This window comes from Arachis ipaensis, chromosome B9 (assembly GCF_059453495.1).
Source record: "Arachis ipaensis isolate K30076 ecotype BB chromosome B9, ASM5945349v1, whole genome shotgun sequence".
In the NCBI taxonomy this organism is placed as follows: Eukaryota; Viridiplantae; Streptophyta; class Magnoliopsida; order Fabales; family Fabaceae; genus Arachis; species Arachis ipaensis.
In genome coordinates, this window is record NC_142444.1 from 14,234,266 (window position 1) to 14,256,140 (window position 21,875).

The following is a 21,875-nucleotide window of genomic DNA, read 5'->3' on the forward strand; positions in this document are numbered from 1 at the left end:
CTCCGTCGTCGCCGCCATGACCTCGTCGTCGCCGCCGCCTCCTCCAGAACTCTGATGATGATGACGATGAAGGGGGAAGGGAAGCCGCCGTCCCGCCGCCGCAGTCTCGCCGTCCCGCTGCTGCAGCCGCTGCCTCTCTCTTGTCCAGATCAACCGCGACCCTCTCCCTTCCTTCTCATCTTCCCTGTCTCATATCTCCTCGAACGTCGTGACCTCGTCGTTGCCACCGCCTCCTCCAGAACTCTGATGATGATGACGATGAAGGGGGAAGGAAAGCCGCCGTCCTGCCGCCGCAGTCTCGCCGTCCCGCCGCTACAGCCGCTGCCTCTCTCTTGTCCAGATCAACCGTGACCCTCTCCCCTCCTTCTCTTCTTCCCTGTCTTAGATCTTCTTGAACCAGAGCTCACCGCTGGCGAGCCTCTCCTGCTTCACCATGGCGCAGCAACGTGGAGCCTCCCCTGCTTCACCAGCACGCAGCAACGTGGAGTCTCCTCTGTTTCACCACCGCCAGCGAGCCTCCCTGCTTTCCCTCCCTCAGTTCCTATCGCAGAAGGAATCAGAGCCACCACTACCTGTTACCCTCCTTCCAGCCCCTTGATTTGATTCTGGGTTAGTTTAGCTGGATTTTAATTTTTTGTTAGTTGATTTTAGGTTATTGAATTGCTGAAAGTTGCTGCTGAATTGTTGTTGTTGTTGTTGAATTAGCTTAGGTTATTGAATTTCTGTTAATGGTTAATTGTATACAAGATCCATGGTTGTTGTTCTTCTGCATCTGGTTGTTGCTATTGAATTTGATGTTGGTCTGGATTTTCCTAATCTGTTCTTGTTCTTGTTATGGATTTTTCTAATCTGTTCTTATTTCTTGTTCTTGTTCTGAATTTTCCTAATCTGGTCTTATTTCTTGTTCTTGTTTCTAATTTTATTCTTGTTTCTTATTTTCCTAATCTGTTCTTGTTTCCTAATCTGTTTCTCATTTTCCAAAATTTATAGATTTTTTATTTTTGTAATTGAAGATAAATTTGGGTATTTTTAATTCTTGTAATTGGATTTTGTTAACTGTATCTAAAATTTTGAAATTTTGAGTTTTGTTAATGGAAGAAAAATTTTTATTCTAAAATTGTTCTGAATCTGGAATTGAAGAATTTGTTAATGGAAGAAGAAGAACAATTCTCCTGAAAGAAGAAGAACAAGAAGAATGAAATGGTGGAAAAAAAAGGGTATTTTTGTCATTTAGAAAAAAAATTTATTAGAAAGGACGATTTTAAAATGAAATGCAACATCAAGGACGATTTTAAATCAAAAATTACATGAGGGACGATTTCGATTCTGGCGCTAAAATTTTTAAACCAAAACCATACTTACCATTTTTTTAATAACCAATAGTACACATTTTCTTTACAAACTACTTAAAAAATAAATTATAATTTTTTAAATAATATTAGGGAACTAATAATTTTTAGCCAATATTTGCCAAAAATTTTTAAATCCTAGATCTAGGTACTAAATTATAACCTCTTAATTTTAATCTTAAATTATAAACATAAACCTCAAAATTAGCTAATCTTGTTAACTAAAAGTTAATTTTTTATACCTTGTCAATATTTGTATACAAATAGAATGTGTTTGGTGTATTGATGGAGGAAAAATATCGGTAAAGATTTTTTATAAAAATCTCAAGTTGCAAGTATAGCTCTAAACCAACAAATTATCCTTAATCAAAATTTAATTTGTTTGTCACTAAACCAAACCCAATAAAAAAACCGAAGTATTAAACCTGTGGTCGTCTCTCAAGGAATTGTAGGGAAGTGTTTCTACTATTGGTTATGGAAAAGTATTTTTGGAGTTTTTAAATGTTGAATAAGGAATGTAAATGACAAGGAAGTAAATTAACAATTAAGAAAAGTCTTAGCAAGGATTGATAATTGGAATTCCTATCCCCATTATCATAGTCACTTGTGATGGTAATTGCCTTTTGCTCTCACTTAGTTAACCTCTAACAATTGAAGGTAAGTCAAGTGAGCAATTCAACTTGAGTTCACAAGTCCTAATCAAAGATTAGAGTTAGTGAAGTTCAAGCCAACTAGCAACTTTCAATCACCAACTAACAAGAGACTTTGACGATTTAAGAGTCTCTAATTGATCAATCCACGTTAAGAACATAAAAATCTAATTTAAAATTCAACCAAACATTTTATCAAATACTTGGAAGGCACAAAATAAAAGTATAGAAAATTAATAAGAGATAATAAAATCTAAACAACCAATTGCATGGAATCAATAACAACAAATGAAGAAAGAAGTAATAAACATGAAATACCTCAAATTACATTAAATAGAAAATTGAATCTAACATGAAGAGTTCATAAACTAAATTAAAAAATAAATAAATCAACAAGAGAAGATAGATAAACTAAAGTACTAGGACAAATAGAAGTAGAAGAAAGCTAAATTAAAGTATAATAGAAATCTAAATTTGAGAAGAACAAAAGCTAAAACCCTAAAACCTAGAGAGAGGAAAGAGCTTCTCTCTCTATAAAACTACATCTAAAACCTAAAGTTGTGAATGAATGAATCCCCCTTTCCAACTCCACTCTGCAGTCTCTAATCTTCATTTTCTTGTGTTTCTTCCACTTTTTGCATGCTTCCTTTCCATCCTCTAAGCCATTCCTGCCCTATAAATCCTGAAAACACTTAACAAACATATCACGATATCAATGGTAATAAGAGAGGATAAACAAATTAGCAAATTTAAGGTCAAAGAAGCATGTTTTCAATCGCAGCACAAAATCAGGAAGGAAAATATAAAACATGCGAATTAAATGAATAAGTGTGAGAATAATGGATAAAATCCACTCAATTCAATACAAAATAAACCGTAAAATAGCGGTTTATCAATCTCCCCACACTTAAACATTAGCATGTCCTCATGCTAAGTTCAGGAGAAACTATAAAGGAGTGAAGAGGAATGGTAGAATTTATGAAATGCAACCTATCTATATGAATGCAACTACATACAAAAATGTTTCTACCTACTTGGTTAAAAGTAAATAAACCTTTCAAGGACAAATATGAACTGGATTCCACTAATTCAAATCATAAAAATGAAGTACAAATAGACCTGCAAGAAGAAAGCTCGTGAAAGCCGGGAACAAAGAATCGAGCATCGAACCCTCACCGGAAGTGTATACACTCTAATCACTCAAGTGTTTAAGGTTTGATTCTCTCAATTCTCTACTAACCTTGCTTTCTAAGGCTTTCTCTTCATCTAACAATCAACAAAATTTTAATGCACAAATACACATATCAAGAGGTATTTTCAAGGGTTGTAATGGGGTTAGGGTCAAGGTAGGATTGTATTTGGTCAAGTGGACTAAAATCTGAATCCTTGATCAACCTAAACTCTCCACCTAACTTAAGACAATCCATGTAAAACATACAAAACCTAACTATCCATTAACTATGTTTACCACATATTCATGCATCCCAATTTTTTTTAGTACAATATATATGCATTGCTACCAACACTTACTTTGGGGCGTTTTGTCCCCTTTTTATTGCTTGCTGTTTTTCTTTTTTTTTTTCTCTTTTTTTTTATTTTTTTTTTTTCTTTTGTTTTTCTCAATGCATACGATTAAGGTATTGAATGCATCAACATATCCTCAATATTTTTTTTTACATTTTAATAAAAATACACAACACCCAATTTTCAAACCAAACGTTTCCAAACCCAATTTCTCCACACTTAATTCATGAGCACTCTCACTAGTCTAAGCTAACCAAGGATTCAAATTAAGGATATTGTTGTTTTCCGCTTAGAGTTAATGATGTGCTAAAGTAAAGAACAAAAGGAGTGAAATAGGGTCAACATTGGTTTGCAAAGGATAATGAAAGGGATAAGGCCATATGGGTATGTAGGCTCAGTGAAACAAAGGCCTCAATCACATAAGTGCATGCATACATCAAACAATGGAAATATAGAATCAAGCAAGACAAAGATCACAATTTCAGAGAGAACAACACACACCAAAACAGAATATTGGTTGATTAATCAAATAGGCTCAAAATCTCACTAGTTTTGTGTTCTAGCTCTAAAATCATGTTCCAAAATAAATTTCTTCAAGCAAGTTCAACAAAAAATTTTAATTCAAATTAGTGAAATGCTATAAAATAGTTTCCTGGAAAAGAAATTATCATTTCAACTAAGTAGTGGCAAAATATGCAAGCAACTACTACACATGCAATCTATTATGCAATGCAACAACTACCTAACAGAGAAAAGTAAACATTGGTGTTGGAAAGAAAGTAACTAACCCACGGAAGTCGGTATCGACCTCCCCACACTTAAAGATTGCACCGTCCTCGGTGCATACAAAGATGTGCAGGTGGACGGGTGGCTACAATTGATGCTTTTCCTAAAAAGATGGTGCATAGGAACTTGTTTGTCTGCCCCAATTAGAAATTTTTTCTTTTTCCTCTTGGTGGCCAGCCTGAAAGGAGAGAAAAAAGAAGAAAAATTACCCACAAACAAACATATGAAAAGAAATAAAATATATGTGAACTATTGCCAAATAATAAGGTTCTCAACTACATGGTAGCTACAACATGTAAGTGAGAAAACAATATAAGCAAAGGGCATGTGGAATAAATACCAAACAAGTAAAGGAGCACCCAAAACAATGCAAGAAATATGCAACAGTTGAGTAAGAAAAGTTAACACCAATGAAAAATTAGCAAACTTAGAAAAGAAAATAAGTGCACAAAGTGAAAATGCAATGAATGATAGTATGCAAATGCAATAAGCAAAAGAGAATAAGGATGAGAAGTTAAAGAAATGAATAAGAAGGAAGTAAGAAGGGAAGAAGAAAAGGAAGAAGAAAGGAAAGAGGAAAGAGTAAGAAAGGAAAGAAGAAAGAAGTAAAATGGAAAACGGGACGCGACACACGCCAATGCATCACGCGTACGCGTGAAAACAGAAACAGTAATTCGACGCGTAAGCGTCGTCCACACGTACGCGTGGATTCTCGAAAATGAACAGTGACGCGTGAGCGTCAGTGACGCGTGAGCGTCAGTCACGCGTAAGCGTGACTACTCGCGTGCTAAACGCACGGTTCCAGCACAGTGGCAGCCCAACTCTCTGTCCAATTACCAAATTACGCCGATGTTCATTCCATGCGTATGCGTCGCTGACGCTTACGAGTGGATTGGCAAAATTGTAGGTGACGCGTACGCGTGGGTCACGCGTACGCGTGGGGTGGCTTGTACGCCAAGCACCCCTCCCGCATAGTTCCAGCGTAACTCTCTGTTCAATATACTAGAGAGCGAAACTCCATATGACGCGTGCGTGTCATTGACGCTTACTTGTCAGTTACACCTTTTTTTTAACACCAGAAATTAATAAATAACTAAACCATAAATTAAACAAAATAAACATAAACTAAAAATGAAAATATAACTTATTACTAACATAAACAAAAGGGAAATTGGAAAGAATTTACTATGGTGGGGTGTCTCTCACCTATCACTTTTAGTTAAAGTCCTTAAGTTGGACATTTGGTGAGCTCCTTGTCATGGTGGCTTGTACTTGAACTCATCTTGAAACTTTCACCAATGCTTGGACTTCCAATAAGCTCCAACATTACCATTACCAAGTGAATTCACTAAGCCTTGATGGAGTTCTTCACAAGCTTTGAGCTCCCAAAGTTGATCCTCTTGTATGCCAGGATCCCAAATCTTGTTTCTACACCCGTCTTTAAGTGGATCATCATGATTCCATCCGGGTGGTTTAGCCTTGAAATTCTCATTTAAGCACCCAAACATCCTCCTAGACCCATTCACTTTAATTCTACATCAACCATTGTTATCAAACTTTGAGCGTGCAACTATCATGAACCTAGAGTGATATTTCCAACCACTACACAATTCTCCCTTACTCTTCAATCCACAAAGAGCTCTAAATTGACTATCCATTTCAAGCAACCCATACTCAAGTGGAATTAGAAAACCTAGAGATAAGAGATTTACCCACTTAAATTGTGTAAAGGATGATGGTGAATTAGGAAGGGGGACCTCCCCACACTTTGACAATGCAAGGTCCACTCCCTTGTGCTCCTCTTTAAATTCCTCCACCTCTTGACAAGTATCTTCAACTTCAATTCCTTGTTCACCAACTTCTTCTTTGGGTATTTCACATCCAATGGGAGAAGATTCAATTGTAGATAGGAATTCATCAATGATTGAATCCATCTCTTGATCAACCTCTTCAAGGTCTCCAACTATAATATGCTTTGGAGGTTGTACACCCTCCTCAACATCAATTTCAAGCTTCCTGGAGGGAGGTTCTATGACTTGAAATTCCCATGGAGGTTCCGCATCTCCCAAGTCTTCAACCACTTCCTCTTTTTCAATAATTTCGGCGTTCTCTACTTGCTCTAGTACAAAATCCAGCTCCTCCTTGATGACTTTCACCTCTTGACAACTTTCTTCAAGGGTCCCTCCTACCTCCACCTTTTGGGCCTCCTCTTGCTTCTCTTAAAGTATGGATGCGTGAACCCGATCCATTAAGTCCCTAAAACGATCCCTTCTCTCTTGTTCCATGTCAATAGCATAATTGGAATTATGTTACTCTTGGATTGATAGATATGGGTAAAAAATAAGTGCACTAGAGTTCGAGGGTTGAGTATTGGGGGTAGAGGATGGATCCACGCGGGATATAAGAGCTTGGAGAGTAGAGGTGAGACCAGTGAGAGTAGAGGTAAGTGTGGTTTGAAGCTCTCTTTGCCCTTAGCGAATAACACTAAAGGTATCATCTATGAGAGCTTGGGATGGATAGGAGGGTTCATTTGTTAGGAGAAAGAGCTTATAATGGGAAGGTGGTTCTTCTTGATAAGGATATGGAGATGGTGTATATTGAGGTAGTGGTTCTTGGCAGTAATTGTGTTGGAATTGAGGTGGTTCTATATATGGTTCGTATGGTTCATATGGTGGTTGGTGTGGTGGATATGGGTTAGGGTCATATGGAAGTGAATGGTGGAAAGAGGCTTGTGAGTATGGTGGTTCAAAGCTATATTGAGGAGGGGATTCATAGGCATATGGTGGGACTTGTTGGTAACTATAAGGGGGTTCACCATATCCATTGTCTTAGTATGCACCTTAGAATGACTCTTACTCATAGTAAGTTGGAGGAGGTTGTTGCCAAGAGGGTTGATCAAATCCTTGTGGCTCCTCCCATCTTTGATTGTCCCAACTTTGATGCATGTTCTCATTATAGCTTCCATTCCCTACAACATAATTTGAACCAAATTCATAGCTAAAGGATTGAGAATTCATAGTAGCAAATAAAAATAAAAGCTAATAGAAAATACGCAATAAAATCCTAAAACTAACAAAAACTAACAAATAAGCAAAAGAAAAATATATATCATAACCAATAATAAGGCACACGTTTGCAATTCCCCGGCAACGGTGCCAAAAATTTGACAGGAGAAAAATATCGGTAAAGATTTTTCATAAAAATATCAAGTTACAAGTATAGCTCTAAACCAACAAATTATCCTCAATCAAAATTTAATTTATTTGTCACTAAAGTAAACCCAATAAAAATAACCGAAGTATTAAACCTCGGGTCGTCTTTCAAAGAATGGCAGGGAAGTGTTTTTACTATTGGTTATGGAAAAGTATTTTAAATGTTGAACAAGGAATGTAAATGACAAGGAAGTAAACTAACAATTAAGAAAAATCTTAGCAAGGATTGATAATTGGAATTCCTATCCCATTATCATAGTCACTTGTGATGGTAATTGCCTGTTGCTCTCACTTAGTTAACCTCTAACAATTGAAGGTAAGTCAAGTGAGCAATTCAACTTGAGTTCACAAGTCCTAATCAAAGATTAGAGTTAGTGAAGATCAAGCCAACTAGCAACTTTCAATCACCGACTAACAAGAGACTTTGATAATTTAAGAGTCTCTAATTGATCAATCCACGTTAAGAACATAAAAATCTAATTTAAAATCCAACCAAACATTTTATCAAATACTTGGAAGGTACAAAATAAAAGCATAGAAAATTAGTAAGAGATAATAAAATCTAAGCAACCAATTGCAAGGAATCAATAACAACAAATGAAGAAAGAAGCAATAAACATGAAATACCTCAAATTGCATTAAATAGAAAATTGAATCTAACATGAAGAGTTCATAAATTAAATTGGAAAATAAATAAATCATCAAGAGAAGATAGATAAACTAAAGTATTAGGACAAATAGAAGTAGAAGAAAGCTAAATTAAAGTATAATAGAAATCTAAATTTGAGAAGAACTAAAGCAAAAACCCTAAAACTTAGAGAGAGGAGAGAGCCTCTCTCTAGAAAACTAAATCAAAAACCTAAAGTTGTGAATGAAAGTGTGAATGAATGAATCCCCCCTTCCAGCTCCACTTTGTAGCCTCTAATCTTCATTTTCTGGCTTGAAACTGGGTCAAAAATAGCCTAGAAATCGCCCCCAGCGAATTCTAATATCTGCAGCACGTGGCGCTTTCTCACGCGTACGCATCGTCCACGCGTACGCGTCGCTGGACTATGCGCAAGGTCACACGTACGCGTCGCTTGAAGTATGGCATGATCACGCGCACGCGTCGGCATCAGTTTCTCAAATCTTCGTTTTCTTGTGTTCCTTTCACTTTTGCATGCTTCCTTTCCATCCTCTAAGCCATTTCTGCCCTATAAACCCTGAAAACACTTAACAAACATATCACGGCATCGATGGTAATAAGAGAGGATAAAAAAAATTAGCAAATTTAAGGCCAAAAAAGTATGTTTTCAATTACAGCACAAAATCAGGAAGGAAAATGTAAAACATGCGAATTAAATGAATAAGTGTGAGAATAATGGATAAAATCCATTCATTTCAATACAAAATAAACCGTAAAATAGCGGTTTTTCATGTATAAATTAGGGAAGACAAACAAACTGATCCACTATCCTACTTTGTTAATATACTACTCGCTTTGTTAGTGGGTTTAAGAGTTGGCCCGTCATATTTTTTTGAAAAATTCTAATTTTTTATTAAGTTAATTAAACAAAAAATTTATAAATTGATAATTAATTAATTACAAAAAATATTTGATAAAATTCATAAAATTACAACAAGAAATTTGATTTAAAAGTAAAAAAAAAAAGACTTATTTTTCACCTTGATATACAAAAAAAATGACAAACGCCTGCCACCTTATCCAACTTTTTCAAAGTGGGTTGAGTGAAACAGACGTGCGTGTTAATTTCTAAGTCCAACCAATTTTTTAAGGCTGTTTTTGAAAGAAAGAAAAGATTAGGAGACTAGGAGACTGAGATTAAATTAAGTCTTTATGTTTAGTATAAAATATACTGGATTAAATTATGTCTCAATATTATATTTAGTTTAAGATAAATATAAAGATTGAGAAATAATTTTGGAATTTGAAAAGTTAAATTAGGTTATTTTTGATAAAAAAATATATTATTAAAATTTCAGTCTTTGTTTTCAAAAATTTCAGTCTCTTGTGTTTTTACTTTTTGAAAATACTAAAAAAACTAAAATTTTGTATCTCAAAACTAAAATTTTAATTCTAAGTCTCCAGTCTCAATTTCAGTTTCTGAAAATAAACGCTATGTTATAATGGGTTAAATGAACCCACTTGACTAGTTTTAACCCATTTGTCACTCATAGTATAAATAGTGTTATTGTTTATTTAGCTTTGATTCTTCTGTTCCTAGTTTTTTTTTTTTAAATATATCTTTAGGTGAAAGCTAGTGCACTCTAAGTAAAGTAGAGAGTGCATCACTTTTTAAAAGTTAATCTACTATAAAAAATTATTAGGTAAATTAAATTTATTTATTATTGTTATTATTTTTTTCTTTTTTTTTTCATGGGCTGAATAAACAAATTGACACTAACAAAAAAAACTAATTTCCTCTATTAACACAGGACGACCTTTACACCACAAAAGTACTCAGAAAAACTTGATCGAATTCTTCCATTACTCTATTATTATTGTCGATACGATGTCTTCAAGCATCTTCACTGTTTTATTTGTTGGCTGTGCTTCCACTATCGTTTTGGCTAGCCATAGATTTTGACGCTCTTGAACCCACTCTCTTCCACTTCTGCCATGAATAACCTTCAAAAGCTCGAAAAATCGTTGTCATAGAAGAGGAAGAAATCTATCTGTCGCCGCTGCTGGTTGGCTAACTCCAAACACAAAACCGATTTTGTAGAAAAACCCGGTCTCCATGCCATAATTCTCAGATGACGACGACAGTCAAAACACAAAATACATGCCAGTTACAACAAGTCCATTATCTTTTATTTCAAATTATCCTCAACGTGTACGTAATAGAATGAAAAATTAAAATACAATTATATTAAAACAATTATTTGTATTACTTTTTTATTAATTTATTCAAAAAATAATTAAACTTTAAACTAATTGGTATAAAATATTACAGATATAAAATTAGGAGAAATTTTTATTTGTATAAGAATGAACCTAATAAATAATTATTTTATTTAATATATAATTAAGAGTATTTTTTTTTCTTTGCCAATGAGTTATAATTTAAATGACATACTCTTTTTATACTCATTTAAAAGATCGTGGATTTGAGTCTTTCTATTTTTGGTAAAAAAAAATGAGTACTTCTTTCTTTTATTAACTTATATAATATTTATTGAATAGTCGCGTAAAATTTTTTTGTCATAGTATTTGAACAAAAAAAAAGAAAATGTTATTTTAAGAAAAATTAATAATATATTTTAAATATAGTAAAGTAACATTTTTTAATAAAAAAAATTGTTAATAAAAAAATCATATAAAATTTTGTTATATGAATTTTTGTTTCGCACAAAATAAAATTATTATATATTTGTTTACTTCTTACGTTGTATATATATTTTTTAAATTAAATTTATATAATATAAAATCTTTTATTATTCACTTCATATTTAATGTTATAATTTTGTTTCACACAAAATAAAATTGTATATATGTATTAATTAAATTTATATAACACAAAATTTTTTATTATTGTTTTTATATTTAATAATATAATTTTGTTTTACACAAAATAAAATTTATTTAAATTTTAATATTATATACATAATATATATTTAATATTATTTTTTTAAAATTCTAATATATCTTTTTTTCTGAATTTAGTACATGAATTTTTAACTTATTTTTCATGTATTATTTATTTTAATTTTAAAGTTCAGTAATTTTTTTTGTTGTACAAATATGTTATTTTTAATATTTATATACTATTTTTTTTTATTTTGGACTTTAGCCCAGTATCTGAAATTTATAAAAAAATCTAAAATTTATAAAAAAATAGTTAAATTGATTAATAGGTTACCTTTTTAAATTCAGACTATTCAAATAAAATATAATAAATAAAAAATTTAAATTTAATGAATTAACAAAATGTGCAGCACTCCATATTTAACAAGAAGCGTTTAAGGATGAGCCATATCTTTAACATTGTTTGCTGACCTTGCAAAAAAACTCAGCGGAATAAAGGCCAGGGCCCGCATATTTTGGGTTCAACACTTGAACAATTATTAAGTCCTAGATATAGCAGTATATATTGTTATGTATTCATTTCTGAATTTTCTCTCTTTTATCTACTTTAAATTCGAGTTTGCTTGAACACATCAGAATTGCTCAAACACTGATAATGAAAACGCAAAAATTCCTATGATATATCTATTGTTTCATAAAATTTCCGTTGAATCGAATTGAATTGAGTTAATGGCATTACTTGTTATATATATATATATGATCTGGCAAATAAACTAAAGAAAATTACAAGAACTAAAACCGTAAAATAATAATAATACTAATAACTAATAAGGAATGAGTAAATATAAAAAAAAAAAAAAAAGAAAAAAAAGAGAAGAAAAGTAGAATAAGTTTAAGGGAGCTATCGGTGTTTCCTGGCTTCCATATTGCATGGGTTGTAATGTAGAGTGTGGTGTGGAGTAATGAAATGATTATTTCGAGAAGAAAAGAAAAGAACTCAATTGGGTGCTTTGACGTCCAAGGCCCGGCAGCTAACACCCTCCTCCGCCTTTTCCGGACTTAGATACTACCCAACAACGATACCAAATGCATCCTATCAATAATAACAAATTTAACAACTAACGTTTTGGTCGTGAGACTCGAATCCGAAAATTTTAGGTAAAAATAGGAAGATTATGTTATTTCTTATTAAATAGTAGAAAATCTTTAAATATGTATGTAAAATTATGAATGTATAATATGAGTGAATTTGTAATGTTTCAAATTAAAAACCGTCTAATCAATTTGAACAAAAAAATAAAAAATAATAAATTTTACATGTTTTAACTTGTTTTCTCAAACAAAAATTATAAAGTTTGGCTCATTTTTTAATTTATTTATAAATTATAATTCAACATTTTAAAGACATGTCTGCTTTGTGTTTATTTTTAATATATTTTATTTTTAAAATTTTATAAATAAAAATATAATAAAAACTATACAATTATGTTTTTTCTTTTTTTTTTCCTACTACAAATCAAATAAAAAACGTAAAACAAACGTGTACCATGATTTTTTCTTTTCTTCTTTTCCTTTTCTCCCTTAGTAGTTCTTTGGTTTTAGAAAGATATCTCCCCTACTTATTATCCGGGAAGAAAACAAATCATTTACATTTTAAATATGATTAAAGTCAAATTTTGCTATTTCAACTAATGCTCACTTTGTTAGTCATGAATTTTAGATTCGCTCTCACACTATAATATATTTCTATTTTCTATTACTACGCCGGTATTGTTATTGTTTTCTTTTTAAATACAGTTTAACGGGTTTTACTGTCTTAGCATATACTTTAGACTTTAGACTTATTTTCTCCATAATTACTATATTTCTTAATTATATTTAAATTAAAATATGTGAATTTTTTATTGAAAAAAAAACTCTGATTAAATGAATTGCCTAAATACATGAAAAGCACATAACACACTAAGGGGTCTACACATAATAATTTGTAGCTTTTAAAAAGACAAAAAGAAAAAGGAAGAGATAATTTGTTAAAAAAATGTTAAATGTTATTAGAATTTATTATTTTTAATTATTAATTTAATTTTTTTAATTTAATTTTTTATTTAATAATATATTTTATTCTATATTTTTAATTATTAATAATTAATTAATAATTAAAATAATAAATTTTGATGATGTTTTAACACTTCTGTTTGTTGAAATAACGTTTCTTTATCTAAACAGCACTAGCACAGTTGAATAGAAAATGGTCAACAGCAGCACACAGTTCCGTATTTGGTTTCTATTTAACCCCGTTGTAGCCCCGTCTATTCTCTTCCCCTTTCTCTTCTCTCTCTTTCCCATCCCTTTTACTTCCCAAACACACTATTTTCCTTTTTCACACCCAAACTCTCTCTTTCTCTCTCTCATTGATCTGATCATCACTTCAATTGTCCCCTTCTTACCACATTTGCTACCACTCCTCCTTCAAAATTCTCTTTGTTTCTTCTCTAATGTAAACAAATCATTTTATCCTTCAAATTTTAGGGACATACATAACTCTGTTCTGGTTTGAAGACTTTTGCTAATTATTTAAAAAGAAAAGAAAAAAAAAAAAGAAAGAATTGCTTGTTTGTCACCTGATCTGGAAAGGCTGAATGGAAAACCAATTCTTTCTGAATGGTGGCATGTCCCATCACCAGCACCATCCAATTCATCAGTTTGAAACCGCTTCAATGCAAACAACATGGCGTCATCATTCGTCATCATCATCATCCATGGAAATTCATCAACAAAATAATGTTGCAAATTGCTCACCTGAGAATAATAATCACCAAAATCAAGATTCCTTCTACAACAACAACAACACTGATCATAACAACCTTCAATTTGACTCCTCAGCTTTGAGCTCAATGGTTTCATCTCCATCAACAGCAGCACCGAATTTCAACATGATCCAAAACGACAACAGTTTCGTCATAAGAGAACTCATCGGAAAATTAGGAACAATTGGAGGAAGCTCCGCTGAGATCTCGCCACATTCTCAAACCGTCGCTCTTTACAACAACAATAACACTACTCCTTCTTCGTCGTGTTATAGCACGCCGTTGAACTCTCCTCCGAAGCTCAACATGCCGAAACCGCCGCCACCGTCATCATCAATGGCTCTGAATTCAGCAACCGTCGCTGAATTCTCAGCTGATCCTGGTTTCGCTGAAAGAGCCGCCAAGTTCTCTTGCTTCGGAAGCAGAAGCTTCAATGGAAGAACAACCACAACAACAACAACCACTACTACTTCTCCATTAGTCATGATAAACAATCACAACAACAACAATGGCGCAGAGTTGACTCATCAGAGATCTAATCCAATTCATCGAGTCTCGAGTAGTCCATCGCTGAAATCGCTTGGATCTCAAATGGAGAAGATTTGTTCTTCTCCTTTAGAAATGGCTGCGAATTCTTCTCAAGAGGAATCTACAATTTCAGAGCAGAATCCAAATGTGGAAGGTGCTGCTTTGAAAATCGCTTCTTCTTCTGACATGAGTTCAAGGAAAAGGAAAGGTTCTTCCAGAGCAAAAGCCAAAGACTCTACCAAGGTAAACAAAAATTATAAATTATAATCACATGATTTTTCTTTTTCGGATAACGGTAATTTGTTGCGTTTTAACTGTCAACCAATTATAGTTAATTTTGTTCTCTTATTTATTTGTATTCGGTAATGGAATTTCGCTTAATAATAAACACTAAAAATATGAATTTAGGGAGGTGAAGGTAGTGAAGAGTCAAATGCAAAGAGGAGCAAGGGAAATGAAGGTGAAGGAAATGAGAATAATGGGAGAGTGAAGGTAGAAGAAGAATCCAAAGGAGAAGAGAAACAACAACAGAACAACAAGAGTAACAACTCAAAGCCTCCAGAGCCACCAAAGGACTACATTCATGTCAGAGCCAGAAGAGGCCAAGCCACTGACAGCCACAGTCTTGCAGAACGTGTAAGTTACCTTTTTTACCCTTTTTATTACCATAATTACCAATATCAATCAAACAATATTATTGACACTCTATTATACAGATTAAAAGTGTATAGAGAGAATATAAATTTTTTTGTAGTTATTTTTTATTATATTATTACTGTTTGAAATGTGGATCTTAATTTTCTCAAGTATTATTTTATATTATAAAAAAAATCTGTAAATTTACATTTTTACCATATAATTCACCATCATATATTATATTTATATTCAAATTATTTACACTTAAATCTCTTATTTTATCCTAATTTTTGTGAAAATAGGTAAGGAGAGAGAAAATTAGTGAGAGAATGAAGCTTCTCCAAGATCTTGTACCAGGCTGCAATAAGGTATGTGTGGCAGAATTCAGATAAGCTAATTGCAGCATTCAAATTTCAAAGTACATGTGGTTTGTGTTGTGCTCATAAGTCATAAATTTGTACTTTTATTTTCTTTTTTACTAACTTGGGTATGGGAAATCATTTGTTCGTTATAGGTCACTGGCAAAGCACTTATGCTTGATGAAATCATAAACTATGTTCAGTCATTGCAGCGCCAAGTTGAGGTAATAATAATAACAACAATAACAATAATAATTCTTCAACAATAAGCATCTCAAAATGGATGATCATAATGCTAGTTTTCTTGCTCATCAAGTTTTGACTTTTTTTTTTCTTTCTACCTAATATTGCAGTTCCTGTCTATGAAATTGGCTTCTGTTAACACAAGAATGGATCTTAGCATTGAGAACATTGTTCCAAAAGATGTAAGACAATAATTCTTTACTTTTTTGCAACTAAAAAAATATAGATTTTTTTTTATTTTTATCATGAAATGGGATTTATAATTGCCAATTTTTGTTTTGCAGATATTTCAATCAAATCATTCATTGGCACACCCAATTTTCCCAATAGATTCGTCAGCAACACCCTTTTATGGCCACCAATCCCAGCAAAACCCAGTTATCCACAATAACATTCCTAATGGTTCTTTGCCCCACAATTCAGTGGACCCATTAGATTCTGCTTTGTGCCAAACTCTTGGCATGCAATTACCTCAACTAAATGCCTTTAATGAAATTGGATCTCAGGTAATTAATAATAACAATAATACTAATAACTCATACTAATACCAATGTAGTTTCTGTTCTTTTTCATTTCATTTCTTGAACCCTTTTTTTCTTTTGGCTAACAATTCCTCTCTATCACTTTTCAGTATCCATTAACTTTCTGTGAGGATGACCTCCACACCATTGTTCAAATGGGATTTGGCCAAACTTCAAACAGGACAACACCAATTCATTCCCCAAGTTTCGACGGTAATAAACCACTAAATAATATGTCACATTCACTCGTTAATTGAAAAGATATAGCATTAGAGAAAAATATCCTAATTCCTAAACTTTTTAAGTATTGTAAAACCTGCAATATTATAGATAGTTAAGGGTATTTTTGTCACTTTGTATTATTAAAATGAGTATTTTTTTTTTAACACACGTTAAATATATCTCAAGAACATGTAAAATTTTCGTATTTTGCACGAAGGGATTTGAAGAAACATCATTTTCATTAGGCCCCCCAAGAACATTGACATTAATCTAATCATGGGTTTTGGTCCAAATGCAGGTTCAAATCAAGTATCACAAATGAAAGTTGAGCTCTAATCTCCATTCATTGCGCCTGAATTCAAGCCCAGAGGAATAGGAAGACTGCTGTATGCAACTAAAGAGATTTTTATTTTCCAACAACCCCTGAATTATTATTAAGCAATTATTATCACTAGGTCTATTCAATAGAACCCTTCTTCTTTTTTTTTTTTTTTTTTTTTTTTGTCTTTAAGTTAGTTTGTTCCTTTTTCTTTCTTTTACCCTTTTTAATGATTTTTAATTTCTAATCATCTGGGGCTTCTATTTTTTTTTAATAATATTTTTTTGTACAATTATTCACTGTAAAATCCTAGGACCTGATTCTGTATTATTCTCTGGTGCAAAATTCTTATTATTATTATTTGGCACCAAATTTGTAAGATATAGTGGCTAATTAAAGAAAATTTTTTTTCTACCACCTTTCATTATCCCCTCTTCACTACTTGTCTACCATTATATATATTGCGCTTTTTTATATTTTCATCCATCACAATCACATCAATCCACTAAGAATTTTCGTGGGTATTCATCATTTAATTAAAAATCTAAATCAAATTAAAGGTCATGTCAATTAATCTCTGCTAAATTGCGCAATCTGGTGGATATGATTCTCACTTTGTGTTGTAACCAGCTGTATTAGTGGGGTCTCTTTCTTTTATATTTTGGGTCTGAAAAGTCTAATTACAATGATTAGGACATTTGGTTGGTTAACTTGAGCTGTGGTCAACTTTTGTTGTTATCTTTTCTTGAGGGCATTCTTGTAATTTTATCCTTCCACCAAAAACAGAAGCTTCTGCCCTTTTTTTAATTACTGTGCAGATAGAAAAATCCATAAACAAAAGCTAGAAGTTAGAAGTTAGAAACAACTCTTTGAAGTGGACCAAAAATAAATAAATATAAAGCAAAGAACAACTCTTTGAAGGAAAAAAAAATGGACAAATAAAAAAAAAAGTAATTTTTTTAAAATTTTAAAGTAAATATTTTTAACTAATAAATTTGAGCATAAAAAAGAATCCCAGGTTGGCAAGTGGTGAGATTCTGACTAGGCCCAATGAATCATTGAGCTTTTATATAATCTTACCAACTTTTATTATTAACTTGTGAATAGGAAAAAGGAGACTTATAGTGGAGTTCAGGTTTGGAAAGATACACTTAAAATATTAATGCTAATCTTTTTTTTCTGATAGGTTGTTAGGAAAAATCCAGTTTTGGGGTTTAACAAAAGATTTATAGGTTGCAATCTAAACGGATTTTATATTCATGGGTCTATTATTGGGCTGCAGATTAGTTTTTTTTTAATTTAATTAATTATTTATTAATTTCTGTTTTAATTATTAGCAAGATGCTTTGAATGTGGTGCTGTATACAGAACAGTTGCACATCATAATGTATTACTATTATGAGATTTGTATCCTATAATACCAAGTTCTTTATTGTTATTATTATTTTAATTTTGAAGACATATTAAAAAAATGCAAATAAAAAATGTTAATCTGACAGGGTTGTCTCCAAAAAAATACAAATGCCCAATCATATGACGACGTGTCCGGTGATTGATTCTTTTATTATTTTATTTCTCTTCCTCCACTCTACATGCTGTTTTATTCTTCTTTCTTCGGAATAATATTTATAACTTTTTTTTTTATATTTATTATCATTATTATTATTATTGTGTCAATCACAATGGTAATTAATGAATGGAACATAACCTTAAAAAGGAACATCCAGGGTGGAGTTGTTAGATGATACTTAAAATATTTAATCCCTTCTCAACATTTTAAACCCAAACCCTCCTTAACAATAATTTTAATTTTCATTTCTTCTATTTGATTATTAGTTCTTCCCTTCTTTTGTTGAATTTGTATATAATAATAATAATATTTGCCACAAAGGAGTCTCTTTAATCTACACATGGAGACATAGGAGATACATAAGATATCTTTCACTTTTCACATTTTGAGCTAAAATTTTTTGGGGTTAATTACATTGTTTTCTCTTACAGATTAAACAATATTACACACAAATTTTTTGTTTATAAAGTACTAATGTTTTTGTCCATGATAAAACTAAGAAATATAAATATTTTGAAACTACATCGATTTTGTCTTAATATTATATTATAGATTATAGCAGAAAAATTTATAAAATCAAACTACTTTTATATAAAAGTCATCGTAGGGGACAAAAGTCTTTGTTGACTAAGAAAATAAGAATTTTTGTAGATAAAAAAAAATCAAATAATAAATTTTTTAGTTATTATTTTCTTGTGGAAGAGTTAATTTGTTACTAATAATTAATTTTAATATTTATTATCTAAAACTTGAAAAACTTTAATATGTATATATTTTTATATTTAATTAAGTGTTACGTCTGTTGCACAAATAAAAATAATTAATTTTTATATTTGTTATTTAAAAATAATTTTCTCTCTCTCTATATATAATTAGATATTAGTATAAAAAAATTTATATTGATAGTTATAAAATTAACACAATTAATTTTTTTTAAATAATTAAATATTGATTCGAATTATTAATCACAATATCAGTATTTTTTTAAAATTATATGTAATAAATATTTGAAGAAAAAAAAGAAAAAATATAAATTAAAAAATACGTATATAATAATATTTTTATGTAAATAATAGTACAATATTATTTTTAATTATATTTAATTATAAATTTAATGAATTTTTTATGAATTATTTTATTAGTTTTTTTGTAGAATAGAAAAGTGGAGAAATAGAGAATGAAAAAAAAGAAAAAGAAAGTGAAAGATAAAGAAGAAAAAGGAAAGAGGGAGTTTGTTAATTTTGGAGGGAAAGATTTTATTTTAATTGTAATGAAATAATATCTCGTAACACATTTTGGTTTGTTAAATTAGTAATATAAAATATAAATTATAAGTTATATATATAGAGTGGGAATGGTATAGAGAGAAATAGAGAAGATGAGAGAGGTAGATAAGAGGATGGAAGAAGAAAATTTATTAATTTTGGAGGAAAATATTTCATCTTAATTTTAATTTTAGTTTTAATATTTTAATTTCAATTTTAATTTTAATTGTAATCACTATAAGAAAAAGCGTTTTTTTCGACGCCAAAAATCGACGGTTATTTCTACCCCTCGATATTTTTCGACGACTTGCCGTCGATGTTGTAAAAAAAATTAAAAATAAAATATTAAAATCGATAGCCAGTTCGACGATATTTTTATGATAAATTAACCTTAGTGCTATTATCGTCACATTGTCAACGAACTAAAGATAGAAAATACTTTTATTTTAAAATCGACAAACATGACGTCGATTTTATTATTTAAAATATCGACAACGTTTACCGTCGATAAATTTAAACAATCTAAATTGCTTTCTAAAATTAAATAAACAGTATAAATTTAAAATATAAAATAGACGTTTAAAGTGTTACTTTTTTTATAAATTAAAATCGACAAATATACCGTCTATTTTTATCACTAAAATCACAAATATGCGCGTCCACTTCCTGCCCCCAAATTTCAGAAACCAATTCCCCAAATTCCCCAATCCCTTAAGATTAACTAATTAATATTACACAATTTCTTTTAGAATAGACGACCAAATTAATTCTCAAAAAATTGTAAATAGGATATTTTGGTCACAATAAATTTTATTCTTTATAAGTCTTCCATAATTATTTTTATCAAATAGATTAGTCACTTTGTGATTTTAAAAAGGAATTAATTTATTTTAGAATGTATTCTTTAATAATCTAATTGTCTTATAATAAAATTTGTTAAGAATTTATTTATCTAATATGCATATTAAAAAATTTTATTGAAAGGAGCAAAAGAACTAATCTATCAAATAATAATAAAAAAATAAAAATTTATTGAAAACTCAAATATCCAATTTAAAATATTTTTAAGACAAATTTAAATGTTTACTGTTTTTTAGTATTTTAAAAGTACACATTAAGTTTTTACATTATTTGATACTTACTAAAATTATTTGCTAATTTTCTGTAGTTCTTGTCATTATTTAACCCTATGACTATGAGTAATAAATATAAATTACCATAAACTAAAATTTTGTTTTTACATACATTATGTTTAGTTTAGTGAATAACGTGAAATTGAAGTAATGCCTTATTAATGAAGGTACCATGGGGACCTGATTATTAAGACGTGCAATTAGATATACATATGAAGCTTTGCCTAAAGTAACTTTTGAATAGAGCAAGAACATTTTATCATATAAATTTTAGGAAATGAAGAGTCGTATTCAATATTTCTTTATTGAACAATGTTAGTGCCAAATCCAACCAGAAAACAAGCAATTATATAGGGATTGAATGGCCAATGAAACAAACAAAATAGAGCAGGGGGCTATATATATCTATAGCTTAATAATCTGACAAGATTGCGTGTGGCAGAGTTTCATATATTTGGTAGTAATTAAAGCTGGTTTTTCAGTACATGAACCACCAAGCTTTATATAACTGAATGTCTACTAAGCACTTTTGAAAATTTTGATTTGTTTTTGTTTTTCTTGTTTTCTTTTATTACCCCCTTTTGATAGGATGGTAATGAAGTATTGATATAGTAATTAACTATAATTCTACAAGCACGGATACTTTATTGAGGTGCTGTCCGCGTGTCGAACATATTTTAAACACGACATTCATTCATATTCGTCCGACACGTGTGTTTATTGTGTTTAACTGTGTTTTAATAAAAAATAAAAAAAAAATTTCTGGATTCACCTAAATATTATCAGGTGTCAACGTATCTAGTAGGAGTGTGCATGGCCCAACCCGACTCGAAGACCCGGTCCAGTCCCGAACACTTTAGAAGTTATTTTGGTGTGATTTCACCGAGTCTAGGATCGGGTAAGGGTCTCAAAAATAAATCCAGTTATTATTTCGAGTCGGGTCCGGACTATGGCTCGGGTCACTCGAAGTCGGCCCGGTGGCCCGGTCATCATACACAATTAATATTTTGTGTTATTAGTGATGGATGATGGCTATTCTTATGTGGAATTTAAGTATTATAAACCTTAATATTTATTAGTTATTATAAGAATATAAGTTAACGTTTTATGTTTAAAATGCATAAGATTTTAGACTAATGTATAATATTGTGTTATTTATATTGATTTAAATATTTGGTGTTATTAGACAATATTAGTATTGATTATGGTTATGCTTTAATTT

The 21,875-nt window shown here is 31.0% G+C and overlaps 1 protein-coding gene across 1 annotated transcript; it reads left to right on the plus strand.

The window, feature by feature from the left end:
• The first annotated feature begins 13,285 nt into the window (after positions 1 to 13,285).
• On the plus strand, positions 13,286 to 17,102 carry LOC107618384 (transcription factor bHLH62). The gene is made up of 8 exons (XM_016320432.3): positions 13,286 to 14,628; positions 14,794 to 15,021; positions 15,324 to 15,389; positions 15,536 to 15,604; positions 15,734 to 15,805; positions 15,908 to 16,129; positions 16,255 to 16,357; positions 16,665 to 17,102. Exons 1-8 carry the CDS (start codon positions 13,690 to 13,692, stop codon positions 16,700 to 16,702), a joined length of 1,737 nt encoding a protein of 578 aa, XP_016175918.1. The 5' UTR covers positions 13,286 to 13,689; the 3' UTR covers positions 16,703 to 17,102.
• Positions 17,103 to 21,875: the final 4,773 nt, after the last annotated feature.

What these genes read in the sequence shown, in the direction of transcription:
- LOC107618384 (XM_016320432.3), top strand. Translation starts at nt 13,690, where the DNA reads ATGGAAAACCAATTCTTTCTGAATGGTGGCATGTCCCATCACCAGCAC. An exon ending in CATTGCAGCGCCAAGTTGAG is followed by an intron (nt 15,605 to 15,733) that starts GTAATAATAATA and finishes CTAATATTGCAG; the next exon opens with TTCCTGTCTATGAAATTGGC. An exon ending in TTAATGAAATTGGATCTCAG is followed by an intron (nt 16,130 to 16,254) that starts GTAATTAATAAT and finishes ATCACTTTTCAG; the next exon opens with TATCCATTAACTTTCTGTGA.